This window comes from Alosa pseudoharengus, unplaced genomic scaffold, assembly GCF_046254945.1.
Source record: "Alosa pseudoharengus isolate Yale_2024_CS ecotype anadromous, Long Island Sound unplaced genomic scaffold, YU_APseudo_1.1 YU_APseudo_1.1_scf_18, whole genome shotgun sequence".
Classification (NCBI taxonomy): domain Eukaryota; kingdom Metazoa; phylum Chordata; class Actinopteri; order Clupeiformes; family Clupeidae; genus Alosa; species Alosa pseudoharengus.
The window spans coordinates 4042026-4054475 of NW_027468650.1; the positions used below are offsets into that span (position 1 = coordinate 4042026).

General features: G+C 42.5%; 1 protein-coding gene across 1 annotated transcript in view; it reads right to left on the reverse strand.

Moving 5' to 3' along the window:
- Positions 1 to 3222: 3222 nt before the first annotated feature.
- Positions 3223 to 12450, reverse strand: part of cntnap2a (contactin associated protein 2a) — a 233628-nt gene continuing 224400 nt past the window's right edge. Inside the window, exons 23-25 of the mRNA XM_076291413.1 lie at positions 6407 to 6637; positions 5031 to 5102; positions 3223 to 3921 (exon numbers count right to left, since the gene is read on the reverse strand). Of these exons, the coding sequence (XP_076147528.1) occupies positions 3722 to 3921; positions 5031 to 5102; positions 6407 to 6637 (503 nt within the window). The 3' untranslated portion in view covers positions 3223 to 3721. The remainder of the gene's footprint in view (positions 3922 to 5030; positions 5103 to 6406; positions 6638 to 12450) is intronic.

Genomic DNA, 12450 nt, shown 5'->3' on the forward strand with positions numbered 1-12450 from the left:
ACAAGAATATTAGCTCCTACTGGACACCTGCCATCCAGAGAATCAAATAACAAATAAAGTCTTCTTCATCAGCATTTTATTACACATGGCTGATTTTTCTCCTCCCTCTGTTCTCCTTATACACCCCCCCCCCCCCCCCCCACACACACACACACACACACATTTGACTGTTGAATTTTGATGAACAAGTAAATAAATATACCAAGCAGAGTAAATCATGGCAAGGCTCTTTAATGTTGTAACTTTATACCATATCACAAAACATACTGCAAATAAGGCTTGACAGATGACATGTTATCAAAAAGGAATTGTAAGTGGAATGATACAGACACAACCCTTAAATCTCGCCTCAGGAGACAGTGGTTCCTTTTGATCTATAGACCTCACATCTGAGCACCTCAGAGTAGCTCACAAACAATGTCATATAATGTCAGTGACAGGTTCATAAGTACATTTTAACCCCGTCTCATAAAAAGAAGCACATACGCATATTAAATTCCCTTGTTTCATTAATCAGGTCCCTCACATCATGGAAGAGTAAACTCAAACACAGCCAGTCAATAACGGAATTGCACTAAATATAAAAAAGTGTTAAACTGTTATTTCCCCAACTTGTCATAATAGCAAATATTTAAAAAATACATCCCCAATAATAAATACAGATATGATATTCCACAGCTGTTTACATTACCAGTATATACAATTCACACACAATGGGCCATGCTGCTTCAACTCAAAGAGAGCAATGTGCCACATTTCATCATAAAAATGTATGAGCAGAATGTAAAAAGAATAGAAGCTTTATATTCTGTATATTCAAGCTTTATGTGAAGTTTATCACTATGTAGCACTGAAGATCGTATTGGGACAGTAGACTCTCATGTAGCCTGACCTTTAGTCTTATGCTCTGGGAATGGAATGACAACTGATATAAACAAACAGACAGGCAAACAAACAAAACAGACAGGTAAACAAACAAACAAATGTTTTCCTCTATAGAAGTGCAAGTGAAAAAGGGAACACTGTCTCCGTCTCTCTGGGCTTTATCTCAGTCACACGAAGGCCCAGAAAGAATGCTCTTTTTTAAAGAGTTTCATCTTTAAAATATGGTTCTGATAGCGATCAATAGAACCGAATAGAACCGGGCAATCAAAAAAAAGGAAAATGTTACAACAGCACAGTTCTCAAAGCGTTATGTTTCTCCACCAAAACACACATGTAATACGGCATCCATCAGTACTAACTGGGAAAACAAGCTTTGCCAACATCCAACACACTCCTGAATCACAAACGAATGGAACACAGACAATGGCTAGGTCATCTATAAAATATCTTCATAAAAATATATATATATCATATTTATTGTGAAACAAAACGCATGGTTTACCTACAGTATCACTGTACAAAACAATATCATTGTAGCTGTATACAGCGTGTTTATGTTTTGTGATGGTGAGGACATGTTGCCGAGGGATGGTAAGGATAATACAAAGTTTATAGTGGAATGTCCGATAAAACCAAATGGGTTGTTGTGACATGCAAATACGTTTGCTACATTCCCCCCAAACTCTTCAGCTCCAAAATTCCTTCATGACAGCTAGTGGTAAATCATACTAACTGATATACTTACTGATACTTTTAGCACATTAACATAGCCTACAAACGATCCACTGGTCTAAGCAAATGTGATTGCTTACATGGTCAGCAAAAATCAATGTAACAGCTAGTTCCACGTTCACATGTTGACTACATTTCCCATGGTGCATCAAGGTCTTTTGAGAATCACTTCAAGTTGGTGTGCAGCCGTTTTTGTGGATTATTATTTATTCATTTTGGGGGTGATTTGCAGGGATGTAGAGAATATTGTGAGAATAAATGAGTCAGAAGAAAACCATCACTGTTTCTTAGGAGGAATACAAAAGAAAATGCATACAAAGGTGAGGCACATGTCAAACCTAATCGAGCCTTTTATACACTGAGAACTAAACATACAAGACCTCACGACACACCTCGTCACTGTGCAAAAGAGAAGTATTCTTATTCTGGGTTCTCACCCATTCTGCCTTTAGAACAGAAGCCACCAGGCCAGTGAGTTTTGTCACTTTTGCACAATCCATTTCACCATTAGAAGTCTCACCTGATGCTTCACCTTCAAATCCAACCCATGCTGATGCTTTCCTTTAGCCAACGTCTTCCCAGAAATGCCTCCGACATCAACAACAAAACTCAAAAAGTCATGATTAAAACAACAATTGTTCATAATTCAAATAAATGCAATAAAATTGTAACACATTCTTACTTTGCTTCAGACAATCGTGACTTTCTCAAGTCTTTTTTTTTTTTGCTGCCAGTCTGTTTCTCCTGGTGACGTTGCACATTGCAGGCACAGAAGTGGCTTTATCGTGTGTGAACACATCCAGGGGGGTGATGTGCTCACTCGTCCAGACAGCAGGCTCTTGTTTACATGTGGTGCTCTTGTTTACATGTCGTGCTTCGTTTGCAACCACTTGGGGAAGGGGAACATAATACTTTGCCGTAATACACAAAAAAACCCTGTGACAATGAGACCACAGAAATGAGAAAACAAAAATGGCATTGTGATCAGATGAAATCACTGTGTTATAATGGCAGAAATGATAATATGATGATGCGGTTAACATGTAATGTAATAATACAAAGAAACCCCTAAAACCTCAAACCTAAACTCAAATAGTTGGAGTCATGCCAATGAGAGGGCCTAGTGAAGCACAACTGACCAAAAAGAAAATAAAAAAAAACACAAAATGTCCTACACGGAAATTAAACTACTTTAGACTCATGAATTTCTCCCTTTGCTTTAACTTCTGTATAGTGTAATACTGCTTAAATAGAAGGCTAAGTGGCTAAATCCACAAGGCACAATGGATAAAGCCATTTAACACATTATTACTCCATAAAATTCTGATTTGTGGACAATTTCAGAGTCTCCTTAAGCTGCACCCAGTGCCAAACGTACAGCACATGTTCACTATCCATTTTGAATGTATTAAGTTCAGAGGTTTTTCAAAACTCCTACGAGCTTCACAAAGTAAGCGCATAAGACTGGGGAGTTTGGCACCACAAGTGTAGATGGCAAAGTTGCAACATGTTTAACATCTGACCTGCTCTAAGCAGCATGGCAGAGTGTGGTCTCTCCACGCTCCACGAGATGTTCTCTGCACGCCATTTTTTTGTTCCTCTCAGTACAGATTGAAATAATGGTGGAGATACAATCCAATGTCAGTTTACAAAAAGAAACATTCTGTACCTAATATAATTTAAACCAAGATAAAACATTTGCGCTGACAATTTGCCATTGTCTTTCCAGAAGTAAAGTTTTCAAAACAAAAAAAAATTGGATGCTTAAAGAAGACATGTAAAAAAGTGGATGGGCAATGAAAACAAAGCAAAAGCAAAACAAAAGCACGTTTATGGGTCTCAGTCACTGCAAGACGGGATTTGGCCGATCAGTGTACAAAACAAAAATGGCATGATTGATCCAGAGAGTAAATATTCAAAGATGTCCTCAAATTCCCAAACACAATAGAAATCGGAGACAAGCCAGTCACTATGTACAGAATCTCTGAGCAGAACAGCATGAGATCCCAGCCCCCTACCCTCCCCCCTCGGTCACGTGTGGCTACTCAGAGCGATGCAGGACCAGTGGCGCTTAGTGCGGGCAGGCGCGGTCTGCGGCACTCCCTCAGATGAACCATTCCTTCTTGCTCTCCTCAATGGTCTCTGTGAACGGCGGCTCGGTTCCGATGATGGCTGCGTCGGCGGACTCGGACGACTCCGCCCCCTTTGCCTCATTGGTGTGGTAGGTCCCCTTATGGCGGAACATGTAGCGAATCAGGAACACCAACGTGCAGAGCACAGTGAATATCACCACGGCGATGATACCTGCACAAGGAATATGGGGAATGAATCACCACATGCTGCAGCTGGCGCCTTTAGGGAACAATGTCCTGTTTGCTACAAAGCTATATAACATACCATTGAAAGTGTTGTGAATCAGCCTCATTTCTGTAAATGTACATACTGCGTACTTCTTATGGTCATCTGTGATTTTGTACCCATGTGTACCCTGTGTGTGTCTTTGGTCTGTATGCAGTGTATCCATTGTTTATCCTTGAATTCAATGAAAGCTTGTCTAGAAGCCTTTTTGCCTATCACCAGGTGTGAAATGTTAATGTTTGTAGAACAGCATGTGTCCAGGCCTCTGAAGGACTTCCCAGGAAAGGGGGTATTTTTGATTAAAAGACAATAGAAGCTGGCCAAAAGGCCACATCCCCCACACACCACACCTTTACCTTGCATATTCATACTAGTAGGTCACTCCTTCTCTTTGTGTGTAACTTAAATTTGGTAGACTGTTTCTGTGTAGTCAGAGAAGTCAGAGAATACTGAGAATCTGGTGAAATCCATGATGGGGTGAAACAAACATGTACTCCCTTTCCCTTGAGGGCCACTGGACCCTCATTGAAAAGAATAAAGCCTGGATCCTGATCTTGCATCGTCCTGATTGAGTCTTAAGAGAAATATGGTAGTAAAAATATACTATCACCATAAAACATCATAGAATTAATATATGAAATAATATACCATAACAAAAGTGCATCCAGTACACAAACAAATTTTCTCCATAAAGCCTCTAAAAACAGTTTCATATTCCACATGCACACATGTATGAGAATTGATCAGTAACTAGTGGCATAATATCCACATCTTACCACATGACATTTTTTAGAATGTAATTTTGTTTCTCATACGTTGTATGGTGGAGGATTTTAATGATGCACTGATTAGTTTTTTAAAGTACATCCTTTGTTACTAATCTCCGATTATTGCTGAGTTTCTGTTTTATTCTTTATAGTACATCCTTTGTTACTAACCTCCGATTATTGCTGAGTTTCTGTTTTATTTGTTATAGCTCATCCTTTGTTACTGTACTAACCTCCGATTATTGCAGAGTTTGTTTTATTTGTTATAGCTCATCCTTTGTTACTAACCTCCGATTATTGCAGAGTTTCTGTTGACTGCATCTGGTATGACCCTCTCTTCGTTAAACGGGAAGCCAGGACCTGTTGAGAAGTGTTGCAAATGACATGATTGAGAAGTGTTGCAAATAACACGAAGCACTTTTACGGTTTCATCACCACAGACACATGTCACTGTAAATAGATGAGGAATGAGACCCACCCTGTCATGTTGAATGGATTGAAGTAACCGTGTTCATATTCTGACAGGTTTGTAGGCTATAGCTGTTAGAGAGATCAGACAGGGTCCGCTTCCTACTCTGTCACCTCAATATGCACAGGGCCTCAAGCTGTGCCAGTACATCACATTTTATGCACGCAGGCACACACACGCACACATAAATGCGCCCACACACACACCCACACGCACACACACACACACACACACACACACAGACGTGCACACAGACACACCCACACACACACACACCAGCTGGCTGCCAGTAATCTGATGTGATGCAGTGATCCATCTCTAACAGTCACTAACAGTGCAGTGGCATAAGCTACATTTCATAGAAAGAGGGGAAATGCTGAGCTCTTGTTTTATCACTCTGACCACTCATTTATTCCCTGTACACTGAGTATGGCATACATACACATGCTGACAGTCCTCTGATTGGTTCTGCAGCCACACGAAAAGCATGACAAAGCATACTTTGTAGTTTGTAAATGTGTTTTATTTTGACCAAAAAAACTAATTCTGAGACAATGACTGTAAATCTTCTGTTGAAAATGCCACTCAAGTTCAAGCCCTCCTGCTAATACTAAAGGCTGCAGAGTGAGCAAAGAGCATCTCTGTACTGCACGCCGTTCTGATTCCAGCTGCAGACGCAGCATCAGCAATAGTTAGTGGCTTGTGTTATTGCCCACAAGGGAAATATTAGAGCAATCTCTGTATCTCTGAATCTTCTAAGACCTATAATTTAATTCAGAAAGTCTTTTATACAATTATGACATAAATATAACAAATATATATTCCATAATTCTAAATCTACGTATAACATCAAAATAACATTGCATTTTTAAGTACTTGATTGTGTTTTTATATCTACTTGTTTACTTTACTGTCAAAGCCTGTAAATAATTCTGATTTCCCTCACTGAAGGCTTGTAGAGCTCACACCTACTGTGTTCTCAACAGCCTTCTATCTATAATAGATACTTTTGGTAAGACCTTTTCTACCTTTGGTAAGACCTTTTCTATCTACCTTTGGTAAGACCTTTTCTATCTATAATAGATACTTTTGGTAAGACCTTTTCTATCTATAATAGATACTTTTGGTAAGACCTTTTACCTTTTCTATCTATAATAGATACCTTTGGTAAGACCTTTTCTGGTGATGCTCTTACCTCCGTCCACATGCCAGGGGTCTGTTGCGGCGGACATCGGTGGGATGGTGAGGGGGGACGCACCGCAGTTGGACTCGACAAGCTTGCCCAGGTGGGAGACGGGCGCGGGATCGCGGGACCTCAACGCTGCCTTCAGAGGAGCGATGCTGTTGAACTGCACTCGAGACAGACAGCCCACAAAGCCCGGCGTGTTGTACTTCTCAATCAGGACCGGGTCGATCTTGCCAGTTTCTACAGAGATAGAGAGAGAGAGAGAGAGAGAGAGAGAGAGAGAGAGAGAGAGATAGAGAGATAGAGAGAGGGAGAGAGAGAGAGAGAAACACAAGTGAGAGGATTAAGAGTCAGCAAATCAACACATCAAAATCTTCTTAGCGTAAATCTCAGACGACCAAAAGTTGCATGTGTGAAAATAAGCCTATGGTGATGAATTTGGTCAAATATTATGATTCTGTTTACTGAAAGTGGAACAAAATATAATGTTCATTCTGACCCAATTGTTCCTCATTATGTAAACAGCACAAATACAAAATCAGAGAGTTGTGAAATAAACCTAAAAATACATATGTACGTAATGATGAACGGGACAGGAATATTAGCTCCTACTAATGGACACCTGCCATCCAGAGAATCAAATAAAGTCTTCTTCATCAGCATTTTATTACACCTGGCTGTTTTTTCTCCCCCCTCTGTTCTCCTTATACACCCCCCCCCCCCCCACACACACACATCCACACACACACACACACACACACACACACACACACACACACACACACACACACACACACACACCACACATCCACACACACACAAACACACATCCACACACACACACTCCACACACAGACACAATCCACACACACACACACCACACATCCACACACACACACACACACACACATTCACACACTGTAAACACAACACAGTCCCAGCAGACAGCAAAACAAAAGACGCTTCTGCTGCCAGCTCAGACAGCCGCACAGTCTAGGGGAGTCAGCCCGACACGGCAGCATCAAACACACTCCTCACACACTCGCTCCATCGACACGGCTGCATCAAACACACTTCTCGCACACTCGCTCCATCGACACGGCTGCATCAAACACACTTCTCACACACTTGCTCACCGCACAAAAGAGCAGGCGGCCGCAAAGACCGCAAAAGCCACGGGGCAACAGTGAACACTTTACTCTTGAAAAACAAACAGCTTTGTGTACAGAGAATGCAGAAAAACAACAACAATCCGCATCGCACAAAACTAAAAAAAAAAAAGAAAGAAAGAAAGGTCTCCAGGGATCTAAACTGAATATAAATGTATGAAAAAAATAATAAAAATCCTGTTGGCCGGCCCCAGCAGTGGCGCGACTGGCTGGGGCACCTGCACCGTACGCCGGCGACCCGGGTTTGATTCCCGCCCCGTGGTCCTTTCCGGATCCCACCCCGACTCTCTCTCCCACTTACTTCCTGTCAGTCTCCACTATCCTATCTGAGTAAAGGCATAAAAAAGCCCAAAAAATATACTTCAAAAAAAAAAAAAAAATCCTGTTGGCCCACTGGCATTTTTAGAGATCTCAACGACTAAAGAATTATACATGTAGCAGAGCTGAGACCATCAGAAAGAAGAAAAAAAAAGAAAATACTGCAGACATTAATCCCAGAGTGAAAAAAACACCCCTAGCACTACAGCTTCCATATCGGATTACTGAATATTATTTGAACTTACTGGAGCATTACTGGAACCAATAACACGTGTCACAGACACAGATACTGGGCTATTTTTATTCCCAACCACTCATCCCAAGACGTAGAGGACATTGCTGCTATTATTGCTTATTGAAACTGAGCCGGTGTCCTTGATATCGCCCGCTTGTCTTACACGCTGGACTCAAGGGGACCAAGTTAAATGTGACGGCAATCTTTTTCTCCTCGCAGAGCGAGCCGGAGACAGCCCTCGGGCTCTGTCCTGCGTCCCCAGTGAAGTGATTATGGCTGACCGCCACTGACGGACTACCAGCCGTGCCCCTCAAAGCAAAAGCATTTCCAGCCTCCCAGATTTGATTCTCAGAGATATCTTGAATTTCCCCTTGAGGATCAATAAAGTATCTATCTATCTATTTATCTATCTATCTATCTATCATATCTACGTCAAAGCCACAGTGTATCTCTCTGTGGAACTCTTCGCTTTCTCTCGTTCTCCCCCCTCTCCGTCTCTCTCTCCAGCTCCCCCTCTTCTTTCCTCCCCCAGTAAGGCACTATTTCAGAGGTACCAGGGGCCTGGGGATGACGACGCTCTGGCAATCTGGGACACGACTGTTGAGCTGAGGTACCGTGCGGGCCTCCCTTCTTCCTCTTTCAAAGTGAGACACAAAATGGCAGGCTTCTCTTTTCTTTCTCCCACTCAGGATGTCTCATTTGATGCTTGCTCTCGTCTGTTTGCCTTTTTGCGGTCTGCTGGGGCATCTCTCAGTCCCCGGCCTTTCAATGTCATCGCTCAAATTCATCTGCGTTGTGGGAGAGTCAAAGACCACCCGCGCAGCGCCGAACAATTTCCCCGTCTGTTGTTGAAAACGGTTGTTCCTCTCATGAGTACATCTGGACGTCGTGGGCAGAGGCTCTGCCTTCTCCAGACAAATGATCTCTGTCTGATGAATAACAGACGTGCAGGTCGATGAATACATACATCACATGAGGAATTCAGATGAGAAATGAAGCACCCCATCAGAGCACACAAGCCCTTTATTTATTCAATTAATTCAAAACGCTGCTGCTAGACTATTAACCAAGACTGAAAAGAGAGATCATATTACACCCATTCTTAAATCTTTACATTGGCTCCCAGTTAATTTCAGAATTGATTTCAACTACTCCTAGTATATAAGTCACTGAATGGACTTGGCCCCAAATATTTTTCTGAAATGTTTCCCCAATATATACTTGGTAGAGAGCTTAGATCTACTGGAACTTGTGAATTAATAGTCCCAGGGATTTTCCCCAACAATAGAGTGTTTTAAAAAGACACTAAAAACTTTAGTTTTTCATTCTGCATTTAACGTTACTGATTAGTTTTTCATTTTTTTTTTTTTTATTGATTTTATTTTTTATTTTACCTCCTATTCATTCAGTCTTATTTTCCCCCTTGATCTATTTTATTATTTTATTGTATTAATTACTATTATTATTACTGTTCTGCTTTTTTTTTCTTTTAAACACATTGAGTGACATTCTTTGTATGATAATGTGCTATATAAATAAACTTGAACTTGAACTTGAACTTTAAAGCTGTAGAATGCGGAATGTTAAAGCTGTAGAATGTGGAATGTTAAAGCTGTAGAATGTGGAACTTTAAAGCTATATAATGCGGAATGTTAAAGCTGTAGAATATGGAACTTTAAAGCTATAGAATGCGGAATGTTAAAGCTGTAGAATGTGGAATGTTAAAGCTTTAGAATGTGGAATGTTAAAGCTTTAGAATGCGGAATGTTAAAGCTGTAGAATGTGGGATATTCAGAGGGACTGTCCATAAACACAGAGCACATGCATGACGCAGCACAAGTGTTGCAGGGAAACACATGCCAAGTAGATGTTAATGATGACTCAGACTTGAACTCAGTGGTCCCCTGTAGTCCACAGATAGGTAAGAAAACAATCTCACACAAGATATTTCTAGAACTCTGCTACCACCACAACATCACCACTAGGGCATGGAATCTACAGTATATAGGTCTCATAACTACCCTATAGGCATATCTCAACTGTATGAGGTGCCTGGATCAGGGCAGTCTGTGCAGTACAGTATGTTAATCTCCTGAGCAGAGCACACAGCTGTTATCACGGCCTGGTGAGTGAGCATAGCAGTCCCTACGGGCTCGAGGAGAGCGAGTCGGAACACAGATGATGGGTCAGAGCGAGGTGACCGGGTTGTGAAGCGGACACATCCCGTAGGACGGACGCCAAAATAGACCGTGTGCTAGACCTGACTCCAGGCTTCCTCCTGCTGTCTCAATGCCTTTCAAGTAGCTTCTCATAGTCTGGCTGTATCCAGTCCCCATCTCCACAGTGCTACAGGGGCAATCGGAGAGAAATATATATATTGTTTTAAAGGGGAGTTTGGCCTATTTTCTTTTGATGGCGAGCAGATCAAATGAACAGGCAGCCTACTTCTCCAGCTTGGCCGAGCTACAAAGACAATCGCCACCAAGTGCTAATTATTCCATTTAGATATCAATCGCGTAATAAATATTAATGGGCTAGCGTGTTCACAAAGAGGACTGTAATTAATATGCGTGATGTAAATGCACACGGCTGCTAGATACTGGCACAAAAGAAAACACAGAGAGAGGAAAGAGAAAGAGATGGATATAAAGTGCGCGTACTGGATGTATAAACATGTAGATTAAACTTATGAGTCTTATGTATGCAGTGCTTGTTATTCAGGTTATCTCTGCATTAAGGCACCACTCTCAACACTCACATTAGTGTTTGACCATCTCGGAGATTTCCATGATTCAGCTCTATTGGCAGTGCGCAGAGAAAATTAATCATTCATAGCAAATTCATAGGAGTATTAGGACAAATTTGCCTCCGGAGGCTCAGTTATACAAGATACGAGCTCACTGCAGCAGATCTCCCCCTCTCTCAGATCTGCTGTGCCGTGCCGTGCCCACCCCACCACACCCTTTTCCATTAGCCTGCTATGATTAAGATCACTATGCATTAACGCCAGACCCCGCTCTGCTCCGGGGATGCTGCACGCATTTAGGACCTCGCCCATAAATATGACTGCCTTTCCCCTGATAGAGCTTCCATATGCCAGGCAGACGCTCCCGAGCCTGCGAGGGACGATTACCCGCGAGTGCAGCGACATGCGGTACATACAGAACATTCTGGGCAGGCAGTGAGGAGGACAGCCTCCTATTCTCTTCCACATGGGCGCAGACCAGGCTCGGCTGAACAGTAAGAGCACCACAAAGACTCCTGGCTGAATGTCCTGGCTGTTGCATGAACAGCAATCAAAGCCTGTTTCTCGTCCAGGCTCTGATGAAGGCAGATATCTTTGAGTGGAAGCCTGGCGCTTTGGAGCTCCCAGCATGATCTGTGGATGAACTCCTGACAATTGCATTTAAAGCCTTTTCAGGCTTGTTCATCGTCCCAGGGGCCTGAGGTGCTTTCAGTAGCCCTGGGGCATTATTACAGGGGGTAATTAGATTGGGGGCAGAAACAGGCAGCAGGGGGCTTTATATGTGATCTGACCTGTGGACACTGCTCCATATGGGGGGTGTGGGGTGCACCGGTAGCCCTGGAAAGAGACGCACCCAGAATGCAACAGCTCAAGAGAGGAGCTATCCAACAGAGGAGACATCACACAGGGATGGAGAGAGGCATCACACAATCCTCCCTCACAATAGCAATGACAGCAGCCATTATGCAGCGGCACACAGTTTGGAGGCTCCTTTCCCCCTCACAACCTGCCGTTATCCCCTGGTTCACACCAGTGCACACTAAAACCACCAAGCAAACCATGTGGTAAAAACAAGAGCCAAATCCACTTCCACTTGGTCTCCCACACCACATGTGACCCAAAAGAAAACTGGATGAATAATTCAAGCTCAATAATGTAAACACACGTGTGCGTTGGGGGAACAGCCATTATTGGAAGGAGGAGGAGGTGGGAAGAATGGAGGGGGGGTGTTGAAGGTAGGATGGGTGGGGTGGGGGGTGTTGTACTTTACTGCTGGGGTGAGAAAAGGAGGGAATGGGTGCTATAACATGGGTTCCCATGGCAACAAATGGATGCTGCTCCAGGAGAGGCAGGAGGAGAGGCAAGAGGCACTACACTGGAAGTGAGGTGCTGATGAGAAATGAAAATGACTCTTTTCTAGACTGGAGGTGCTGATGAGAAATGAAAATGACTCTTTTCTAGACTAGAAGGGAGGTGTTGATGAGAAATTAAAATGACTCTTTTCTAGACTGGAGGTGTTGATGAGAAATGAAAATGACTCTTTTCTAGACTGGAGGTGCTGATGAGAAATGAAAATGACTCTTTT